This window comes from Didymella exigua, assembly GCF_010094145.1.
Source record: "Didymella exigua CBS 183.55 unplaced genomic scaffold M421scaffold_1, whole genome shotgun sequence".
Classification (NCBI taxonomy): Eukaryota; Fungi; Ascomycota; class Dothideomycetes; order Pleosporales; family Didymellaceae; genus Didymella; species Didymella exigua.
In genome coordinates, this window is record NW_022984775.1 from 98,180 (window position 1) to 120,192 (window position 22,013).

The 22,013-nt window shown below is 54.8% G+C and overlaps 8 protein-coding genes across 8 annotated transcripts; 4 read left to right on the forward strand and 4 right to left on the reverse strand.

Annotated features, from left to right (window-relative positions):
• Positions 1–368: 368 nt before the first annotated feature.
• M421DRAFT_414893 (uncharacterized protein) lies at positions 369–2,153 on the reverse strand. The gene is made up of 5 exons (XM_033590493.1): positions 1,789–2,153; positions 1,485–1,731; positions 959–1,430; positions 476–910; positions 369–424 (listed from the first exon to the last, which is right to left on the reverse strand). The coding sequence occupies exons 1-5, from the start codon at positions 2,108–2,110 to the stop codon at positions 377–379; spliced, it is 1,524 nt and encodes a 507-aa protein (XP_033454086.1). The 5' UTR covers positions 2,111–2,153; the 3' UTR covers positions 369–376.
• Positions 2,154–2,893: 740 nt separating this feature from the next.
• On the reverse strand, positions 2,894–3,220 carry M421DRAFT_28595 (uncharacterized protein; the record flags this gene model as incomplete). Its single annotated transcript, XM_033588973.1, has 1 exon — positions 2,894–3,220. A coding segment is annotated over one exon (327 nt), but the record flags the coding sequence as incomplete, so codon positions are not given.
• Positions 3,221–4,148: 928 nt separating this feature from the next.
• On the reverse strand, positions 4,149–5,419 carry M421DRAFT_51052 (G1/S-specific cyclin CLN2; the record flags this gene model as incomplete). Its single annotated transcript, XM_033594890.1, has 2 exons — positions 4,149–5,153; positions 5,204–5,419. 2 exons carry the CDS (start codon positions 5,417–5,419, stop codon positions 4,149–4,151), a joined length of 1,221 nt encoding a protein of 406 aa, XP_033454088.1.
• Positions 5,420–10,044: 4,625 nt separating this feature from the next.
• M421DRAFT_106278 (uncharacterized protein) lies at positions 10,045–10,791 on the reverse strand. The gene has a single exon (XM_033587121.1). It carries the CDS (start codon positions 10,709–10,711, stop codon positions 10,181–10,183), a length of 531 nt encoding a protein of 176 aa, XP_033454089.1. The 5' UTR covers positions 10,712–10,791; the 3' UTR covers positions 10,045–10,180.
• Positions 10,792–11,038: 247 nt separating this feature from the next.
• M421DRAFT_414899 (WD40 repeat-like protein) lies at positions 11,039–13,968 on the forward strand. Its single transcript, XM_033590494.1, has 2 exons — positions 11,039–12,175; positions 12,231–13,968. The coding sequence occupies exons 1-2, from the start codon at positions 11,137–11,139 to the stop codon at positions 13,895–13,897; spliced, it is 2,706 nt and encodes a 901-aa protein (XP_033454090.1). The 5' UTR covers positions 11,039–11,136; the 3' UTR covers positions 13,898–13,968.
• A 1,852-nt stretch (positions 13,969–15,820) lies between these two features.
• M421DRAFT_37 (uncharacterized protein) lies at positions 15,821–17,189 on the forward strand (the record flags this gene model as incomplete). The annotated part of the gene is made up of 2 exons (XM_033589745.1): positions 15,821–16,703; positions 16,759–17,189. The coding sequence occupies 2 exons, from the start codon at positions 15,821–15,823 to the stop codon at positions 17,187–17,189; spliced, it is 1,314 nt and encodes a 437-aa protein (XP_033454091.1).
• Positions 17,190–17,312: 123 nt separating this feature from the next.
• On the forward strand, positions 17,313–17,714 carry M421DRAFT_106474 (uncharacterized protein). The gene has a single exon (XM_033587125.1). It carries the CDS (start codon positions 17,439–17,441, stop codon positions 17,640–17,642), a length of 204 nt encoding a protein of 67 aa, XP_033454092.1. The 5' UTR covers positions 17,313–17,438; the 3' UTR covers positions 17,643–17,714.
• A 1,461-nt stretch (positions 17,715–19,175) lies between these two features.
• Positions 19,176–20,758, forward strand: M421DRAFT_414903 (uncharacterized protein). The gene is made up of 3 exons (XM_033590495.1): positions 19,176–19,613; positions 19,664–20,110; positions 20,161–20,758. The coding sequence occupies exons 1-3, from the start codon at positions 19,500–19,502 to the stop codon at positions 20,533–20,535; spliced, it is 936 nt and encodes a 311-aa protein (XP_033454093.1). The 5' UTR covers positions 19,176–19,499; the 3' UTR covers positions 20,536–20,758.
• Positions 20,759–22,013: the final 1,255 nt, after the last annotated feature.

Here is a 22,013-nt window from a genome sequence, read left to right on the forward strand (position 1 = left end):
TCCCCTGAATTGCTGCGATTCTACGTCCTTCAAACTTGTAACCACTGGAACGTGGTGGTCCAGCACGCGGAGTCACTCAGTTCCATCAGAAATCGCCAACAATAGTAGAGTAATAGAACTAGAATATTGCTGCGTAGTCTATAGAGCTATTTGTAATAACCCCATGTAAATTCATTGTCGCTTTGAGCATTAGTCCGTTGACATGACCGCGTCCACTGTAGTCTAGTCATGAGCAGTGTAGAGAAAATCTTGGGTAGATACCGCGTCATTTGTTGGGACTTACCTGGCAATTCTAAGTACATTCAGAATTATGTGCCGGCTCCTTTCCCTCAATCGGTAAACTTAGAAAAAGCCCAATGACGGACTTTCGCACGTCTTAAATCTGGAGGCGAGCCACGACTAAAGCAGCCGCAATGTAAACGGTCAGAAAAGAGGTTAGTATAAGGTCTATACGACTAATAGCAGTGGAACCTACAGCAGAAACGAGGTACGGCAGGCCTAGCCCCACGCCTCCAAGCTTGATGGCCTTGATCCACAGCGATGCCATGAGTGGAGCTCCAACCAGCGAACCGAGAGTCTTGGTGAGCATGACAATACTAAAGTCTTGCGTATCCGAATCGTCAAGCGCAATGAGCTGAGACTTGACCAGCGACATCGTGAACACTGGCAGAGCTGAACCGAGGGCATAGATCACCAGCGCTACCAATAACATCCAAAATTCGAACGCCAGCGCTACACACAATACACCAATGACTGATACCAGGATGCTGGCTTCAGCTCCAAGGAAGTTAAGTCGTATCTCAGTCCCGTGAATACTTGTTGCTGACATGGACTTACGGATGATGCGAGGGACAATTATCGCCAGTAGCGTGAAGTTGACGATGGCCTTTGCTGAGAGCATGAAGCCGGCCTGCGCACGGATCAGTGCACGAGCAATATTCCTGTGTACAAGAAATACCTGAGCGAATGTCCAATCGTATCTTTTCGAGATGTACTGCACTAGAAGTTTTGTATCCGAGCTGGCTAGCGCGGTGAGAAAGAAGGAGTACAGGAGAGTCTGAAAGTTGCGTCGTCCTCGAATCAAGCTCACAAGCTTCCGAACGGCCTGCAAGGTCTCTTGAACAAAGCCCCTTGGCTTCTCGAAGGCATTTGCGTAGCGGCTCAGGCTGCTCTCGCTGTCACCCAGCAGCGGCCCGGCTTCCTCGATGTTGTCATTGAGAGAGCGTTCGAAGATAGCCGCTTCAGAGCTAACCAGGGTCGGCTTGTGCATCTTTGGTAAAAGCATGATGGTTGGTATTGCACATGCCAGGAGACCTACGTTGACGCAGAAAGGCAGCCAAATATTCCAGCTCATTGCAGTCGAGGCTAAGGTTGGGCCTATGAACGATACAACGTAAGATGTCGAGCTGATATACGAAAAGTAAGTGGCCCTGTATTCCATGAGCCTCTAGTCGAGGAGAGAGACCTGGCAGTAGACCGCTTACCGTTGAACATACTCAGCGGCTAAAGCTGACGTCAATGCAAATATGGTGGACTGTAAGGCACATTCGCCGCCAAATACGTTGAGGAACGGTCCAACAATGATGGCCTTGGTGGGCAAAGCTTGGGTAAAGTTGCCCACGACTATAGCCCACACACTCATAGACATCCTCGGGATGATGTTGCACCACAGAACCACGCGCACGCCGTACTTCTCGGCGACAAAACCGAGCGGTATGGTGACCAGGAAGTCTGATCCAGACAAGATCAGCCAGATCTACAGAGCACCTGCTGTATTGACTGACGTACCACAAACGACCAATGTGGTTTCCATGATTCCCTGAAGCCATGCCAGTCGACGCTGCACTTCATCGATCTTGCACAGCTTCTCCGGTATTGAGCCATCAACTCCGATGGTGGAAGGATCAACCAGCTCATAGTGCTCTCGGCAAAGCCTCAGCTCAACTACACGGTTAAGCGGAAGTGTATATAAGACGGCGGATAGATGCACAAGGATGAGGAATATGATGAGTGGCCGTATCGAGCGGGTGTACTTTCTGGTGGGGTTGGGGGCTGTACTTCGAGAATATACAGCTGGCAAGGGCGCTTTAATATCGACTGCAGGTGCCATACTTACGTTGTCGATGACTCTACAGCAGCATCCCTGTGCGATAGTCGTGTCGATGGTTGCAACCGCGACGCATGATTTGAGCTCAGACGATAAGATAAGAATCACGTGCAAACAGCGATTTCCCCTCCAGCTCTCACCGCAACAACGCTCATTAATTGCCGTCATCATTCATCAACTGCCGGAGGAGCTTTCTCTTCTTGCCAACACCCCGAAATGCAAATCCACACCGCAACTCCATCCTCGACTGCCGGGCCTCTCCGCCACATAACCGGGGTGAACCCAGCCAATACGACAGCGCGTTGCGCCACACCGAATCAGCCCTGCAATCGCCTCATCCAATCTCCCCCTTTTCCAATCGCCAAACCACCTTCTAGAAACGCGTGATCCGAACACCGTATTTGAATGGACGCGATCGCGCGACTCGCGAACGTGACTGCCTAATCTTGGCCCGATCGTGCAATTTGCCTCCCCAGATTTGCGCCGGCGGCTGAAGATCCTGGCAAGGGAGGAAGGACTGACGGTGACGGCTCGGCGCCACATACTGACGCGGAAGTTTTGTCGAGGGATTGGCGGTGTCATTCCAGGGACATCGTGAGAGCAGGGTCTCCAGGAACTGGATTCCAGAATGATTTGGAAGACCCGTGAGCCCTGACTGGGACCGTCTTACATTACGCCCTCGCAGTATCCCAGACCTTCGCGGATGACGCAGTGCGCCCACGTTGGGTCTGCGCATCTTTCTCCGCCGTACCGTGATAGGCATGTTGATCGTAGTTGCTTGTTTGAGTGTTGGACTGCCAGTGAAATTCCTTGGGTAAGTGCGATTGTGGAAAAAATGAGCAGGAGCATGATTGCGATTATTTGTGCTCTGTACTTGCGCCAGCGTTTACGGCAATCACGATGTGTTTCTGATTCTAGTGATATGTAGCTTCTTCGCCATGCTATCGAGTCCAGGATGTCGAAGGACTGGATTGATGCTGGAGAAGGTGGAGCCGAGGTTGGGTCTTGATCAGCATACCGCGGACAGAGGAGGTTGTTCGCGAATGTCGTGTCATCGTCGATGTAGGGCGACAGTGGCATGTATCCTATGCTTGTGGGTCTTGAGGTGGAGATAAATGTCTTGTGCGGTTAGTGAGCTGTCGCATATGCGGCAAGGCGCAATTCCCCTGGACTTACGGGAACCATGCTGAAAGACTGGCGCGAACAATCGTCTGAAATGCATCGTGAATGCACACCAGGGCCGTCTTTAAGGTCAAGTGTTGCATGAACAAGTATGAAACATGCAATTAGTGGAGGGCAGTATGCGGTGTCAGTGCACCTGAAGTCTGCTTGCCCACGATGCTGAAACATGATATCGCGACAAACCCAGACTCAGACGCGTAGGGAATAGGCCGCATGAAACACTGTTGATTGTGTGGACGACCATATTCTAGTAACTAATGCTCGTCACGTCCCTATCAGCCCCGCTGTCAAGTACATTCCGAGCCCTAACACCAGGACAGACCCACCATCACGCCCACAGCACCATGTGTATCTCCACCGTGCCACTGCACGGGATCCGAAAAGACGAAAATTTTGTGTGAAGAAGGGTATCTCTGCTCGCTTAAGCAAACAACACCTGCGAGTGAGCTCATTCTCAGTTGCGAGGCATGTATTTCCAATTTCAGCCTGTACGCATGTCTCCACCGCTCGCACGCCCGCCACAAAGCTGTCCATATTAGAGGATATAGGAGATCCAAGATGCGAACATTCTGCTCTGACCGGACCTGGTGTACCGACGCAGCCGTAGCTAGTGGTGGGCGACCTTGTTTTTTGTAGGTCAAGGGATGTAACAAAGGAAATGCTGGGAATGGACAAGAAAACTTCTTTGATATCGCAGAAAACGTAAAATAAAACGCTTGCAAATGCCAGACAAATGTGACGCTATGACGCTCATACATGAAGAGTTTTGGTACAACGGGTATATTCACGGTTGTGATCGAGACAATCCATGGTTATGCGGAGATATTCGGGACAACAACTGCTCCTAGCAAGGGTATCTTTACATATGCTGGGGGTGCAGGTATGAGTTGTGAAAGTATTGCTGATGCGGCACGTTGGGTGGCAACTCTGAGGTCGGTGTCGATGGGTACATGTTGGCTGGTTGCGACTTGACAACGTGTCCAGCGAATTGCCCCTCGCCGTCGGGTGTGATGGGTGGCGTAAGGCATCCGTTGTTCATGATGGCACCATATGCAATCTTCTGGGGTGTCGCGGGGTAGTCGTTGACGTTGTGCTTGGGCTCCTCGATAGTGAGTGTGGGTGGAGGTGTCGGTGGCGAGGCCGTTGCCCTCTGTGCATTGCGTGCCTGTTGCTGGAGGAACTCGTCGACAGTTGCGACAACATTGGAGAGGTGTGTTGAGGCGTACTTCCTGGAGAGGACAGGTGATGGCTGGTAAAGGTGGTTTGACAAGCCCATAACGGTCTGGGCATCGTAAGCACCAGCCCACTCTGTAGGCTTGGCTTGAGAACGTGTGAGCACACACCTGGCGAGGGCCAGTGCGGATCGAGCAAGGACCGATGGTGGTGTGGATACGAACTCCTTATGGAACAGGGCAATCTCCGCGATGTAAAGGGTCATGTGCTCGACTTCGGCATCGTACGGGCCTTCAGCGAGGGCGATCTGGAGGAAGGCGTCCACGGTGGCATGTCCAACGACCCAGTTCAGGGTCTGCAGAACGTGCCATTCCATCTGGGTGAACATCTCATCATCGTAGAGCGAGCAGCACATCGACTTCAGTTCCCGAACGGTTGGTACTCGATCCTTCTTGTCGCCGTACTTAGCGGCAATGAGGAGCGCGGCGCAGCCAACGAGCTGGTAGTGGCGCTTGTAGACGACGCGGCGAGAGCAGTAGCGGTCGAGAAGGTTGACAGCAAGGAAGAGTGTCTCGGGCAGAAGCTGGAAAGCGGCGTGAGCCTCGACGAGGAAGTCAAGGAGGTAGGGGCGCATGAACCACTGGATCTCTGTCTGGATGTCAATTGAGTTGACATCTGGCAGTGTTTGTGACTGGTTCGTGTTAGCAACGACTTTCATATCATGTGTCCAGCAACACCAACCTCCATATGCATCATGTGCTCCATAATTTCTTCCTGGTACTCATCGGCAGTTTGTCTTGAAAGTTCCTCTGCGATGGCCCGTTGTTGCATCTTTGCGATACTGCGCTGACGCTCCCTCTGCTCAGCACGAAGAACGTAGATACCGTCATCGTGTGATTCTGTAAAGTAAGAGTCGCAGTGCCCGTAGCGAGATTGTGTGTGCTGGTGGTAGGCCATTGTTGGTAATGTGGAAGGGGTTGGTGGGTGAAGGCGTCCGAGTCGGTTTGCTTTGGTGTTAGGGAGTGTAATGGCTCAGCGTGTTGGCCGTATTAGAGAATGGCAGCCTGGTAGGCAAATCGGTGTCGAAGGACTGTATGTAGTTGGGTAAGTAAAAGGTCTCTGGTCCGCGATTCCCGGGGGCTTGTGGGGCGGGAATGTGTATAAGAGGAGCCTGGAAGGATGTTAGACCGCGTCAACCTTGATTATCAATCGTGACGGTGCACGAGGGAGTACATACCTTGGAGAATTAAAGTATTAAGATAAAGAACGAATGAGCAGAGGAAGACTGGAAAGGTACAGTAGAAGAAGTCCAAAAGCTCGAGCCCCTTGCTAATTGCATCCAGGAGCTAGAGTGAAATTGGGCGGGTTTGATGTGGGGCGAACACTACTGTGAAAAGGGATGACAGAGCACGAGCTAACGAGTCTGCCAGGGTGTGTTGCTAGGTCCTGGAATGCGGATAATCCCAGTGCTGGCAATCACGGAACTACACAAGGCTTAGTTTTGACGATTTCAGTGGTCTTATGCGGCAACTTACGGTGGATGCGAATCTTCGACTGATCGAAGCTGCAAAAGACCGTGGTCATACACAGTCGATTGTAAAGCCTGAGAGCTGAAGAACCTGGATTGATGTGGTCAGCGCAGGCTCAACAGTGGATCAATAGCAAATCAAGGTGACATCCAGTGATGTAGTAAAATGAAAGTGAGCGAATGTGGTAACTGCTCGCAAGGCCAGCAACCGTGGAATGAGGCGGCGACACGCTCCGGTCTGGTACAGTTGACGAGTGACAGGTGCACATGTAGTTGAGCCGCCAAACTTCAGTGACAGGCCCTGAGAACCATGACAAGAATAACGGTGCAGCGCACAACGACGTTTGCTACATGCAGCGCAATCTTGACACAAAACAGTGTGAGCAACAACGACAGCGACATCCGAAGTCCAGTCTACCGTATGGAAGCTGCCAGGCCAGAGATGGCTGCAATGCAAGCCGTAGACGTGACCGCACATGAGGTGCTACAGCGGCGGGGTCGCGGCATGCAATCTCGAGTGAAGTGTCATAGCATCGCAGCGGCTCTCGAGAGTCGTGATTTGGCGAGACACGCTGGGTCGATGCGGCGGAACGAGGTGCAATCCGATGGGAGGTACGGTATGTGTCGCCCTTGGCTTGACCTGCCATCCCCAACCGGCAACACTGTGCAACGCCGACGACGCTCACAATCCCATTGTCTCGCCCTGGTTTTGCTGGATGTACTACTCGCTCTGCCCTGATGCTGCCCTCAAACGCTGACATTGTCTTCCGGCCTTCTCGTGGTGTTCATGTTCCTCATCATGGTCTGTGCCCTCTTGTGCCTTCCAGATCGGGATCCGCGGAAAGTCCCTGACGGGAGGCGCGACCGGGACTCGAGGCAATGACCGAGGCAAGCGGAAACTACGGCAAACAAAACGAAGACATTGACCTACCTTATCGAGCTGACACAGGTGTGAGATGGGGTCACACGAGGCTGGTCGTATTGATGGCGAGGCTGACAACGATGGACAGAGGTACAGCGAAGGCGGACTCAACTATCTCTGCGGCCAGCGAGAGGACAGGAGGGGTAGGCGGAGGGAATGGGAGGCTGAAGGTCACAGAGTGGTCTGGTACGCTTCAGGGTATCCTATTCGTAGAGAAACGGTCGGGGTGTGGAGAGAGCAGGAGAGGAGGGTTTTGTGGAAAGATTGGGCCGAAGATTTTCAGCACCACATCGAATCCAAGAAACTCCGTGCTCGACCGTAGTGGGGAGAGGATGATAAAGAGGAGGTGAAGGGGAGGTGAGGAGAGGATGATGTTCTTCAGACGGCTGCAGCTCTCACAAAACGACGGGCTCTCAGCGCGCCCAGGAGCCAGAGTGGACCGCGTTCTACTGGCTTGGAGCGACACGGCTAACCATATCGGCCTCGCGCAAGTCACAACCTTGGAAGTTAAGGAACACCAGCCAACCGTGGCGTGTTCCGTCAGGCGTCGTGGATCTATGGCGTCTGGCTCTGGCAGGCTGGCAGCCAGGAGCACGCTTGATATTGCACGCGTTGCAGCCCGTATCTTCCGCCGCGCACCCCCTCTGTCTCGCGCACTGTCACCGCACTGTCACTGCACTGTCACCCAGCCGCTGCTGTGCGCGCGGCCGTAGCCACCAACTACAGCGCCCGCTGGTGCCTGCGCTGCAACATGCTATAGCAGAGGCAGGCCGATCCCGCTGCGGCACACAAGATACGTGATGCCTGTCGTGGCCTCACAACGCGTCCAACTCCTAGCTCGCGGCGACTACTTTCGTTAGCTGGTAGACGGGCTGAAGGGAACGCGCTGGTGGGCTGGCTGTCATCTTCGCGAATCCCCGCTCGAATCAGGCCTTGGGATTGTCTCCGGTCAGCGAGCAGCCAACACATGCAGCGACCGGGGTCAGGCTCTGATCGCTGGCCAATGTGCCCTCTTCTGCGCACAAGTAACTACTTGTTCCGCATGCTTTGAATAGCCAAGCCCTAGAATTGGTAGTGCCGCCGCAGCTCAAGCTCTGCTGCGAGGTTCCCCTGGCACGTCCTTACGCCAAGTGACAGGAGACGCCTCAGAAATGCCCATCGTTATGAGGCGATAGTAGATATTCGAGTTCGCCTAGGTGATCCCGTGCGTTGCCGATGCTTTACATGCTAGAGATGCTTGCGGGCTATTCCATCCCCTTTGAGTTCGCACACGAGAACTCACCTCGTGAACTAGGTATCTGCAAGCAGCTTCAACACCAACTCTCTTCATCGATTACCTCACGAGCCCCATATAAACACGCAAACTCAGTGCGTGCGATTCAGACCAAAGCATGGAGACCCAGCAAGCCCCACGTTCACGCCGCTTCCGCATGGTGTAGTGCTCTAAGAGAGACTATCGCGCAACTATTGGTACCGAGCTTCGTAGCCAGTAACACAGACCTCCTTGCTGATGAAGCCTCAGGCCGGACCGTTGAGATTATCGTTTCGTGATGTACGAAGGTTGCTGTTGCTGATTTGAGACGGACGACAAGACTCAGGAGGTTGCCGCTTGCGTGTGATCTTATATTACTGACACTCAGCAACGCATCAAACATTGGAATTTCATCTCGTGAGATTGCATCCTGGGTCCGCGGGTGCAAGCATTGAGCTATGTTGCCGAACCTGAAGCTTCCAGAAACATCCGTGGTTGACCTTCCCTTGCAGAGCTAGCCACTCCTTATGCGGGGTTAGGTGCATGCACAGAGGTGGTGGATGATAGCTGTGTTCCGCCGCGTCATGACAGTTTTTGAGCTTTGACTTTGCTGAAGCAATACCACGCCTGACAGTGGGGGCAAGTCCGTACACATCAATGCATGCCAGGTTGAGCAAGGCAGCTCTTGCAGACACACGCCAAGACAGAGCAGGGTGCCCTTCAGCTGTGTGCGTGCCATGTAATTGCATCAACAAAGAAGCAGTTGGCGTTTCTGCAGGTGTCTGGCATATGATGTGATGGATTGGGTCCGGCAAATCATTACGGCGGCTGGGAAGCTCGTCATTTCTAAACGATAGCCCTAGCGTGATCTTTACGCGTTTTCCAACATGAATGACCTTCGGCGCCGTCCCAAAAGCACCGTTCAAACGCAACAGTCGGCAACGCCTGCTCTTGGTCTAACCATTGCATCCAGCTAGAGCAGGCAGCCGGCTTCCGCGCACCTTGTCTCGTCTTCAGCCAGCGCTGCAGCTAACTTGTCATGTCCTTGGTAGATCACGACCGCGAACACAGCGCGTCTTAAAGTAGGTACCTACCTGAGCCTGATGAGCCGGAGCCTGAGCCTGAGCCGCAATGCACGCGACCACGCGTGCTATGAATTCTTTTGCCCCCAGCCCATTTTCGATCCGCTCCGTTCCACATCTTGTCTCGTCCGACTGCAGACCGAGTCTATCGACAGTTGACCCGTGGACTCTGTGGGCCTCAGGCTGCGGCTACCGTACAATCAGCGTTGCTAGCAAATTTGCTTACGACTTTTCATCGCGATCTTTCACGATGCGGGTCCTGTGAGCAGATCTTCACTTGCATTCCACAGCAACCAGATGCACTGCGGCGACATGCGTTGTAGCACCGGCGATTGACTGAAATGCGGATGGATCCTCTGGCCGGCCTCGTCGCTTACTTGGTTGTCTGGGCACCGCATGAGCTGTGACAGATCCTGTGCAGCTTGCACGACTGCTCCAGAGCAAACTTTTCAACATATACAGACGTGGCTGCTCGGACGAAGTGCAGGTTTCAATAATTTGCGAAACATGTCTTCCCCAAATAGAACCCAACAATAATGAGCCTGCTGCTCCCTGACATCCGCAAATCCGCAAGCATAATTATTATTCAAAGGATCAAAGGACCGACGCAATGACGCTACACTGCGGAATCCGCTACCCCGCTCAGGCAGGTCAAAGCGCATCTATTGAAGGTTCAGCCAGTGCTTGGGACGGGATACGGGAGTTCTTTTTCCAGGTCCCGCAATACACGCGTTGGAGGCGTAACGCTGGAGCATTCAGGGTCGCGTTCACGCGTACCGTGTAAAGTAGCCACATAGTTTGCGCGGCGTCATGACCAGCCTCTGAAACCGTACATACGGCGCCCGAGGCGCACTGATGGTGATTCATGTTGATCTCATGCAGCGTGCAAATCAAGGGGCACCAACTCGGTTGCAGCCAAATTCGGCCGATGGACTCAGCATTCCTTCAGCAACGCAGTGCGATGACGTTTGTGTGCCAGGCTAATTATGTGCGAAGTTTGAAGCGGTTTGTGGAAACTCAACCGGTTGCTTATCACAATTACTCCCGTAACGAGTCTCACAACGGCGTGACATGCCACGTCGCAAGCCGAGCAACACGGCTGAAGAGAGGGGCGCCCAACGAGTTCTAGTCGCTGGGGAGACAGATTATGTTTGCGCAATCGCTGGAGCGAGCGACTTGTGCAAAGCCGACCCCTCGCGGTCTGGATGGAGTGGCTGGTCGCGGATAGTGCAGCGTGAAGCTTGATGTTCAACACTCGACAAGCAGTACCGCGGTTCACGCTGAGGGCGTCCAGGAATTTCGAGATGCCCCGCCCGATGTGCAATCTGAAGATCGCGATACAGTGACGGAAACTGCAACAATCGATTCTGGAGCTGACCAGGCTCCAAGCCTGGACACAGGCAGAATTGCTGTATTCATTGCCCAGTCCCCATTCCATCAACTCATTATCCGTTCTCCAGATCATCCATCGAACTGTATGACGACTTTCAAGTCGGAGGGTCGAGCGTGGCAAGCTTCGATGATGCACAGCTGGTGCTGCAGAGCGTGGAGGTTGCCCATCCTGTCTCGCTTCAAGAGGCCAGCAAGTCGGTGCCCATGGCAGTGATGACCTTGCAGAGTAACAATCACGAATCTGATAGAAGCAGACGAACAATCGTTGTCGCTGGAGTCTGATGGATGAGAAGATGCAGTTTGTGGTTCAGATGAGGTTCGCTCGGAGCACGGGGAGAAACCGTTGCTCCACTTTATTTTTTACCCTCTTGGCGCGAAGAATCACTGCGACTTCACGAACATGGTTGCTGGCGTGCTGACCTGGTAGCGCAATCTGACAGATCGCGCGTGGAGCTTCTCAAATAAACCATTTGCCTCTAGTCTCACACCGCGTCCACCATGGATATTCACCGGTCGCGCTTCGTGCCTTTCCCGCCGTCTGCGATCAACGCCCTCGCATTTTCGCATACCGAGCCCGAGCATGGCCAGCAGGAACCTGAGTCGCTGAGGCTCGCGATCGGACGCGCAAACGGTAACATCGAAATATGGAACCCAGCAAACGGTGCATGGCTGCAAGAGAAGGTCTTCTACGGCGGCAAGGACCGAAGTGTGGAAGGACTTGTATGGACACAGAACCCGGACCGGAGGGACACGAATGACAAGCTTGTACCGGGGCGTCTGCGGCTGTTTAGCATCGGTTACTCGAGCAGCGTTACGGAGTGGGACCTCGCGACCGGTCTGCCAGCGCGACACTCGAACGGCAACCACAGCGAAGTCTGGTGCATTGCGGCACAATCGAGGGCAAGGAGCAGCGCTGCTGGAGGCATCAACGATGCTGGCTCTTACCAGAAGCTTGTAGCAGGTTGCGCAGATGGCACACTGGTCCTCCTCTCGACCGAAGATGACGACCTCCGATTCGAACGATTTGTCTCCCGCGCCTCAACGAAGAAAGCTCGTGCTCTGAGCGTCGCATATAAAGATCACGACACTGTGCTTGCTGGGTTCGCAGATAGCATGATTAGGGTCTTTGACACGAGGAATGGCAACGTCATCAGGAATATCTCGCTGGGCAGTGGACCGCACGGTGGACCGAAAGAGATTTTGGTCTGGAAGGTCAAGTGCCTTCCTAACGGCGACTTCGTGTCTGGCGACTCTACTGGCGAGATCAGAATCTACAGTGGCAAAAACTACAGTCAGATGCAGAGGATCTCGGGTCACGAAGCAGATGTCCTGGATTTGGCAGTTTCGCGGGATGGTACAGGCATGTTCAGTGCTGGAATGGACCGCCGAACCTGCTTCTACACTAGCAAGAAGTCGCAAGGGAAGAAGGGACAAAACGGAAATTGGCGCAAGGTATCTCACCAGAGGTACCACGAGCACGACGTCAAGGCCATGACAACATACGAAGGCAACAAGATCAGCGTTGTCGTTTCTGGAGGTAAGGAAAATCTTCACATTTGTCGTTGATCGACTGCTAACATGATGAACCTAAGGTATCGATACTCAACCCATCGTCGTCCCTCTCCGTCAATTTGGTCAAGAGCTCAGCCGTGGTCTCCCAGCACTACCCTCGGCTCCTCCTCTCGTCAGTGCTCCAGAAGCGCGACTTCTTGTTAGCTGGTGGAATACCGAGGTCCGCGTCTGGCGCGTTAAGAGCAACCACGATGGCACAGAGAAGCCAAAGGTCGTCGCGCGTCTGGCGCTTCAAGGAGAGGAGAACATAACATCGGCGTCAATCACTCAAGATGGCGAGCTTCTCACCGTCGCAACAGCAGAAACTATCAAGCTTTTCCAGCTGATTCGCCCACAACCAGGAGCTGGATCAAGTCTCCGAATTCGCAAGATCGAGCTGCCTGACATCGAAGGTGCCAGGAACGTGCGCCTGACAGGGGATGGCAAGTGGCTTGCTGCGGTCACCGCAACGAATGAGGTCAGAGTCGTCAGGATCATCAGGCCCGAGGATGCAGACGATTTGCCTCGCCCTCTTGCTAAGGTTGCGCGCCTCCAGCGTATGCCTCGCGAGGACGCGAGGGCAACACCCCTGACTGGCGAGCACGGATCTTATGAACGTTCCATTAATCATGCAGAGTTTTCTTCAGATGGCAATGTCTTTGCTGTTACAGACCTCGCAGGCTATATCGACACGTGGGTCATCGAAGGAAACGAGGACTCAACCGCGCCCGAAGTGGACATCGACGACTCCGCTTCGGACGCTGCCGAGGATGAAGATTCTGACTATGACGACGAAGATGGGCCAAAGGAACAGATCATATTCTGTGGCCAGCGATGGATACGTAATCCCTCCGGCCACTTGTTGCCCCGTCTCGACTCCACACCCACACTGCTATCGTTCCAACCCAGCACGGACGATTCTCGGCCACAGCCGAATGGTAACCCTGCGGTTCATCCCACAAGATCGAACCCTCACCCCCACTCGCGAGAGGTGCCGACTACGGAGCACAGGCTACTCGTCACATCTGCGAAGCACCAGCTATACGTGTTCGAAGTGATTGCAGGTCGCCTGTCAGAATGGTCAAGGAGGAATCCACCTTCAAGCTACCCCTCTGAGTACCGTATGCTCGATCTCCCTGCCAAGGGCTGTGTTTGGGACGTGTCTTCATCTCAGCAGCGCCTGTGGCTGTACGGCGAGAAGTGGCTGTTCATGTTCGACCTGAGCAAAGACTTCCCGATTTCCGAACCTGGCTCCAAGAAGCGCAAGCTCGATGCAGTGACAGATACACCGAGAAAGACTAACAGTGGAGCTGGCGACATTGTCCCCTCGAAGGAGAGCACAGTCACGAAAATGCGCAAGTACAACGGCGCGCCCGGCAAGGATGCAGGCAAGACGAACTGGCTGGACGTGCACGTACCCCGATTGAACGCACTCGACGATGACGACGAGGGCGAGTCCCAACCACTCGCATCACTCCGACGAACGGCGACGCAAGACGAGCCGGCTAATGGCAACGTGCACACTGGCGGCGAGGTAGCAGAAGTGGAGCAAAAGACGAGCTGGTGGCATACGTTCAAGTATCGCCCAATACTGGGCATGGTGCCTGTTAGCGGCGAGCAGGGGCAGCCGCTCGAGGTGGTTCTTGTCGAACGGCCATCGTGGGATCTTGATCTGCCGCCCAGGTTCGTCGGCGCGCATGAGACGTAGAATGGTCTTGCCCTTCGTAGAAAAGTTGCATTGTATGGCGTTGATACCTCCAATCGAACTTCATTCGACATGCTTCCCTTCATCTCTACCCGCGCCAGTGAGACATGTTTGGAAACGTTCGGAAAACATCAAAGGGCTCATGCCACGCGGTGCGGTCATAGATATGTTTAAGCTTATTGAGGTCGCGAAGGGTGCCTTGCTGATACGAGAGGGGGACGCGTCGACGCTCAATACCACATGGCAGGTGGGTCTGGACCATCCTTGTCTCAAGCAGTGACTCGTCAGCTCGCAGCAGTATTTCTCCGCGCCCAAGGCCGCGCGAGTGGTGAGGAAACATCTGACACAGCACAGTCTTCAAGTTCGTGAGCTCGCCAAGAGATAGTCCTATCCCGAGGTTTGACTCGTAAAGAAGTGAATTCGTCACCACGTGATCCGGTGCGCGATAGACCGCTGTACGACTGGGGAGCAGTCGTCGCAAGCATGCTCGAGCGCTACGTGAATTGCGCCGATGTTAGACCTCACACCGTGCCCGTGCAAATTCAACAGCCTCAGCACGTCAAGCTTGCAAGATGGGAGGCACCTTCTGATTCCAGCAGAATCGACACCGAACGGTGATAGTAGGACCTATGCAGCACCACGCCTTCCGGCAAAATTCGCAAGCAGTTTCACCCCAGAAGCAACGATGTTACAAGATCGACTATGACAACCCGCAGATCGGCGTGGTAGCTGACGTAGACCAATGATGGCGAGGCACGCGCACGGAGGTTGCCAAGACACCACCTGTCAGTTCGCCACATGGCCGCACAGCCAACAGCAGGCCCGTCGAGCCCAACAGGCAAAGAACACGCAGACTCGGAGGGACGACGGTGTCGCAAGCAGTAGTGGTGCGGGCCTTTTTATAATTAGGCTTGTGTGCGAGAAGGGGGCAGCAGTTGGCACGGTCTTATCATTCCTCCCACGCGTTCCTGAAAAGCGCAGGCGCGAAAGCTTTTGATTCACCAAAAGCTACCGACAGCACCGGTGCGTACGCGTACGCGGGCTCCGTGGCGTGCGTGGGTGCGAGGCAGATGTCCGCTCCGCAAGCGCAGCAGCACGGCTGAGGCGATGGTTCACGGATAAACCTTGTTGTCGCACGCAGTAATATTGTAAGACGCGTTTAACAGCCGCGAGGAGAGGAAACTATCGGTTGCTTGTTTGCAGTGCGTACATAGGTGCGTAGGTAGTGCCTACTGATGAAGGGTTCGGCTAGCGTCCGGAAGTTCGAGGCTCAGAGCGTTCCTATGGTTCGTGACAGCAATACGCAATCCACTAGCGTTCGAGAAGCCTTGGCGGACCGCGTGTAGAGAACGAGACACGAGCAGCGCACGCAGCAGCGAGGAATAATGGCAGCGCACGCAATACTGAAGCCGTGAAAAATCACACCGAGTGCACACGCACGCAGTTCGCTCGGCGCGCAACGGTGGCATGGGGCCGGCCGTCTCGCAGGCTGTGACTGGACGCTGGCCAGGTTGTCGCAGCTCTGTCTGTCGGTGGGCGAGGGCCGCGTGTCGACCGCGAAGCCCCTGACAAAAGCGGGAAGGCGCGACTTTCCGCTCTTGCCCCATTCCCGCCCTCATGATTACCCTCCGTCCCTGCGCACACTCTCTGTTCTGCCACAAGATTTCTCACGACTATTCGACGTCGTCTCGCGCATACTGACGCTGCAGCACCGAGCTCGCACCCGCCGCCGACGACGTCTGCATACAAAAATACCGCCACCCGCCTGTTACCGCCTGCCGCTGCTGCGCCTGCACTCTGACGCTCGTTGACCAGCGACCCGCCGGGGCTGTGCAGTGTCAATCCGCAGCCTACTTACACCCACCGCAGCGCTCCACGCCCGCCCACGCCGACACTCTTCACCACTCACGTACACACCCGCCCACCATGGAGCACCCGCGAGCATCTTCGCGGGCCCCCGCCAGTGACGTCGACCGGCTGGCTGCCGAGTTGACCGACAAGTTCCGCACTGTCCTCAGCACTAAGCGCATGAACGACCTCTCTACCAGCGTTTCACACTCTCGCTCCGCATCGCCTGCTCCGCGAGACTACGGCACACCACAGCCGCCAACCACACAACCGCCGGCATACACGTCGGTCAAGAACATCCCACTGGTCGCCCAACCGCCCAACCCCAGCGACCTGCGCTCGATGCGCTTCCGCAACATGCTGCACTCGCTCTCCGCCATGCCCTCCCGATGGGAGAACCCTGGACTGCTGGACGAGGCCCTGCGAGTTGTCCCCCTTGAGCAGATCTACGCCGAGGCCGACGAGGAGAGCCAGATCCTGCAAGCCGAGGCCGACAGTCTCGGCGCCGGCAAGAAGGCCGCCTGGGGCTACCAGGACTGCGTTGTCCGTGCCCTGCTGCGATGGTTCAAGCGCTCCTTCTTCCAGTGGGTCAACAACCCGCCGTGTTCGCGGTGCTACTCGCCCACAGTCGCCGTCGGACTCACCACACCACTCCCTGACGAGCAGGCCCGCGGTGCTACCCAGGTAGAGGCCTACAAGTGCTCGCACGAAGGCTGCCAGAATTACGAGCGTTTTCCCCGCTACAACGATGCATTCGTCCTGCTCCAGACCCGTAAGGGCCGTTGCGGCGAATGGGCCAACTGCTTCAGCATGCTCTGCCGGGCCGTTGGATCGCGAGTCCGCTGGGTTTGGAACGCAGAGGACCACGTCTGGACAGAGGTCTACTCAGTACACCGCAAGCGCTGGGTACACGTAGACGCCTGCGAAGAGGCCTGGGACAAGCCCCGGCTGTACACTGATGGTACGTCCAAGCTTCACCCTGAGCCATGGAACACATTGACTGACTTCTCTATCAGGCTGGGGCAAGAAGCTGTCTTACTGCATCGCCTTCTCCGCCGATGGTGCCATGGACGTCACTCGACGCTACGTTCGTGACCAGAACAAACATGCAGCTGCCCGCAACCGCGCACCTGAGGCCGTCCTTCTCCACATCATGGACGAGATCCGTGCTGTGCGACGCAAGGACATGTCCAAGCAGGACAAGTTCCGCCTGAATGGGGAGGACCTCCGCGAGGCCAAGGAACTGCACGGTTATGTCATCTCATCCATTGCGCACGACATCTGCAGGCTCAAGCCACAGGATATCATCAACGGAACGCCTCCCCAAGAGTCCGACAAGGCGTTGGAAGGTCGCATGAGCGGCAACCAGGCCTGGATTCGTGCACGCAATGAGCAAGGCCGCGGACAGTCGCACCAGCAAGACCCTCGCAACCAGCACCCACATTGAGGAACTTGCACACCAAGGTTTCTTACGTCTTCTCTTCCACTCCCATCAACGCCTATCCTGCCGCCCTACACGCAGCCGAGTCGGGTCCACTGTGCCTAGCACTTATCCACTCAGGCACGTAGGTCTGGATTGAGCATATGATGGCCATCTTTCACCTCGACCCCGCGACGTTCGTTCACGAGCACCCCGCACCCTGTAACCATAGAATCCCGGATTCAGCGATTCATCGAACCTTTTGCGACGGCGTTCATGGCGAAATCAACAGCATTAGCAATAACCTCTAATGTCTGCACCACCCCTCGGGGCCTCAACCTATCACTAGCCTGGTTCAAGCACCACGGCACACCCATTCACACGGGGATTCTTTTACGACTATATATTCACTTCTTCATTTTCACGTGCGACGCAGGCTTAGCGGCACCGTTTATACCATTGGGCTGGGTCACGATTTGATACACCATTTTCTTATGTCTTTTCAATTTCATTTACGAGCATTTTTGGCATCGGACATAGATGCACATTGCGACTTTTGTTAGGGCCTGGCTTTGCACGCAGGCTGTGTTCGAAGCGGAGGAAACGGCGCAAAGGCCGTGGTTGTCAAGGACGCGCGTCATTGCATGGAACGCCGCGAGAACCTTGGAAGCAGATGCAGATAGAGAAAATGAGAGCCAAGGCGATTGGCAACGCATTTTGCGACACAACAAACTTCACTGGCTCCATACTTTGCGCACCATGGTAATGTTGCATGATCTGCGAAACATTGCAGATGACCAAGCAGGGTTTTGAGCGGGACGCGCGTCTCGAGCTTGCGTGTTTGAGCATTTCAAATCTCCGGAGAGCCTCATGAACATGTCAGGCTATGAAGTAAATCATGCATCACCAGCAGACGATTATCCCCTCCAAGCATGTTTTGAGCTTTTCCTTCTGCTGCTCAAGACGATCGTCTCGGCGTCCTCAAACGCGCGTAACTCGAGGCGAAGATGATACCAGGCCGTCCGCCTGCTGATGCACTCCTGCATGTCACTTCGGATCCCCATCCACACCTCGTGCATTGATCTGACAGTCTCTGTGCCCTCGCCCACAACGCCCACAAGACTCGAGCAAACTGTGCAAACACAACCTTTTCCAGCTCACATGACCCTCGTCAGCTCAGCACTTCAATCCGGACGGCTCTCGGTGATGATCATGATTAGATCGTCTTGGCGAGGCGGGCGCAAGCGAATTCAACCCTATTTTTAGGTGGGCCTTACGTTTCGTGTGGCTGGAGGTTGAGGATGGAGGGTTCTTGCGCCCCCATGGGCTGTCTGTCAGCAAGTGCGGGTTTGGACTGTGTTGGTGATGAGGATGTTGGGCTTGATGTGTTTCTGAGCGCTCGTGAGATTGATTGATGACAGAGGGTTGGGATTCTTGGTGCTTGCAAGGCTGCTCGCTCGCTGTGTGTGGTGAAGGTCGAGCTCCACGTCGCTGCCCGCGCTGATGTGGATCAGAGGCTGACGGCTGTTGGCACCGGCCTACCTGTCTTGCTTCGCCTTACGCACACGATAATTGCCTGTTTCGGGAAGACGTGAAGCATCGTCTCGACGAATTCTAAATTGCACCGAGGCGCAAGGTGCACTTATGTTGGCGCAGCGTTTGCGACTTGAGCTTGTTTGGGAAGACTGGGAGGATTGCATGATTGCCCGGGCGACCGAGGATGTGGTCGATCTGGGCACCTCGCAGCAAAGCAAGGCTGAAATGTGGGAGCTGAGCATGCACGCCTTCACCTCTTTCACACGCACAAGAGCACGCTGGACCTCACACCTGCATGTCCACACTGTCCACTCCCTAAGCAGCATAGCGGTAGTCAGTGTGGAGCGTCGCGTCAGCACGCCTCCCACAGCAAGCCCCGACGTCGCAAGCCTTGTGAGGCTCGGTGAAGGGCTAGTGACGCCGCGCGCTGCGGTCTGACTGGCTGGTTTCGCCGTTGACCTTACTTGGCAACTTGCACTTGCACAGACCCTTGGCTGTGCCTCTCACAGCCCCCTTCAGCTGGGCCCAGCTGCCGCATGCAAGATTGTACAAAGGCTTGCAGACCCGCGCCGTCTGTCTGACCATCATCTGTTTGGTGTTCGGTCGCTCAACCTTTCCTGTTCACGTGCACTGCATTGTTTTGCGTCTCACCACTCGACGACATATCAACCGCTCGCTCCCAATCGATAACTAACGGCCGCTGACGTCGCGCCGCGTCTTGAACACTCCACGACTCGTTCACTCTGCACCAACACCGCAATTATGGGAAAAGCAGGGCGCATCGCGTGCATCATCACGCCTATGGCGTTGACAATTGCATCCCTCATCTGTTTCCTGCTGGTCATGGTCGGGCAGCTGGGCCACAACAACAAGGCTCCCTCGACGTCGCTGGGGCAAGATCTGTACTTCTTCAAGGTACGCCTGCCACCGCAATTTGCACTACAATCAGCCTGACAATTCCACAGGCAGACACAAGTAACTTTACATCGAACCCGCAAACCATCCTAAACAAGATCAACAACGCCAGCGACAGTCTCGACATCAATAGCGACCTTCTCGACGCCCTGAGCGGTGCCGCCTCCTCCAAGAAGCTCAAGGCCTTCTACCAGGTCGGTCTGTGGTCGTACTGCACGGGCGAGAAGACCGACGGCGTCGAGAAAATCACATACTGCTCCTCCTCGAACACCCAGTTCTGGTTCAACCCTGTCGAAGTCTGGGGTCTGCAGAACACATCGGTACAGAACGTGCTTGGCGATGATCTCCAGAAGGGCCTCAACACGTACAAGAAGGTTGCGGGCTGGATGAACTGGGCGTTCATCATTGCGACGGTGTTGACTGCTGCCGAGTTCGTCGTTGGGTTCTTTGCCATCTTCTCCAGGTGGGGAAGCCTGGTCACCACCATCCTCTCGACTGTACGTCTTTCACATTCCAAAAGCTCGTGACTTCATACTGATAATCACAGGCATCATCCGTCTTCGCCATCGCCGCCGCCGCAACCGCAACCGGCGTCTACGGCGTGCTGACCGGCGTGTTCCACACAGCGCTCGAGCCCTACAACATCGACGCGTCAATGGGCAACAAGATGCTGCAAGTCATGTGGGTCGGCGTTGCCTTCAGCATCGCCTCTGGTCTCTTCTGGACACTCAGCGTGTGCTGTTGCTCCGGCAAGAGCGGGCACAAGAAGATGGTCGTCGAGAAAACGCCATACACGTACGAGCGCGTTTCGAGCCCGGCGTTCGGTCAGCAGGGTCATCAGTTGCAGAATGCACCAGCGTTCAAGCCCAGTGGGCACGGGCAGAGCGGGACGGCCTATGAGCCTTACCGCGGTCAGGTTTAAGGCCGGAATGTTGGGGCTGCGAGAGAGGGTCTGTAGGAGTGGCGGACTAGGGGGGAGAAGAGGTGATGCGTTTCACGACATGGACGACATTTGTGCGATTCTTGTTCATATACCATGGCGTTAATGCGGGAATACCTCGCTGCTCCATGTGGCTGAGACGCGGACTTGCATTTTGAGTATCACAATTCCATGCTTCTATCAAACACGTCTACTTCGTCTGCTAAATCACTCATGTTCATTTCGTTCTCTGTATCGGACAGGGCTGTTACGCTCATCCGCAGCTATGTGGATTGGTATTGTTGGCAGTCGCCTTGCGTCAATGTCTATTGGTGCCAAGTCCCTCGTTGGCTTCTGCAGAGACCTCCATGGAGCTTGCGCGGCAAGACTTGAGGCCGGTGGTGATGGGTATGTCGAAGGAACCTAGAAGGTATGAGCTTGGTTCAGAGCACGATGATGGGGTGGGGGCGTACCATTGCAGGCAATCATGCTGGTGTAAGGTCGGATACCTTCACTATGATGCTCCATCTTGGAGTGATCGTGACTCTGCCCATAGGTATCGGGAGGATGCTGAAAGGGTGTAGGGCTCTGAGGCTTGGTGGAGGATATCTTAGCCATGGTGGACTACTATAAGGCAGTTACACTCAGATTGTCAGTGAAGGGCGGGTCTGCGCGCTTGAACGCCGTGTAGATAAGTAGGTTGCCCCGTCTTACAGACTTCTTCACACTCATTGCGCCTTCTGTTCGACTTGACTGCACCGTCATATCGTGACGCGCCGAGAACCGTATGGACTTGCGAAAGTCAGTTGGATCCGCATTAGGCGCGACTTCCGCATAGTTCCCCATAGCTTACAGCTCTAATCGTCCGGCTGTTGGAAGACGGCTAGTACCTAGTGCCATGCCTGAGCTGAGATTCGTTCTATCCGCGCCATCGCGGACCCACAACGCTGCACTTCTTTGCTGAGCCGTCCAATCTCATCGTCTCTCCCTTGTTTTACGGGCCTCATACAGATGTATCTGCAGCTACACGGCATTCGTTTGAGGCATGTCTCACGTGGACGAATAGCTACTGGCTCTCAGGGTCCTGCAAGCATCCGTCGTCTGCCCTATGGTACTCTAGCGCCAGAAGCCACGGTACTGTAGCGAGCGTGTGTCAGCCTTGCGAACGCCAACTTCCTTTGGCGGTGCAGCTGGTGATGTCTTTATGCTGACTGGCTGCAGTTCGAGGTACCCCAGCTGAAGCCTTATACTTCCTGCTTGCATTGTCCTCAATAGACACATTGCCGCGTTGCATTTGCAGCCACAAAGGAATCAGCGTTCGGGAGGATAACATGCATTTGCTACTGAGAGTTTTTTAAGTCAATAGTATGTACACAATAGCCCCGGGCAGTGGGATGCTTTCACTACTGTCTAGCTTGTTGATGTTGACGGTATGCTCTTCGTTGGGCTGGACGGCGTCCTTCTTGGTATCGTTCCTAGAT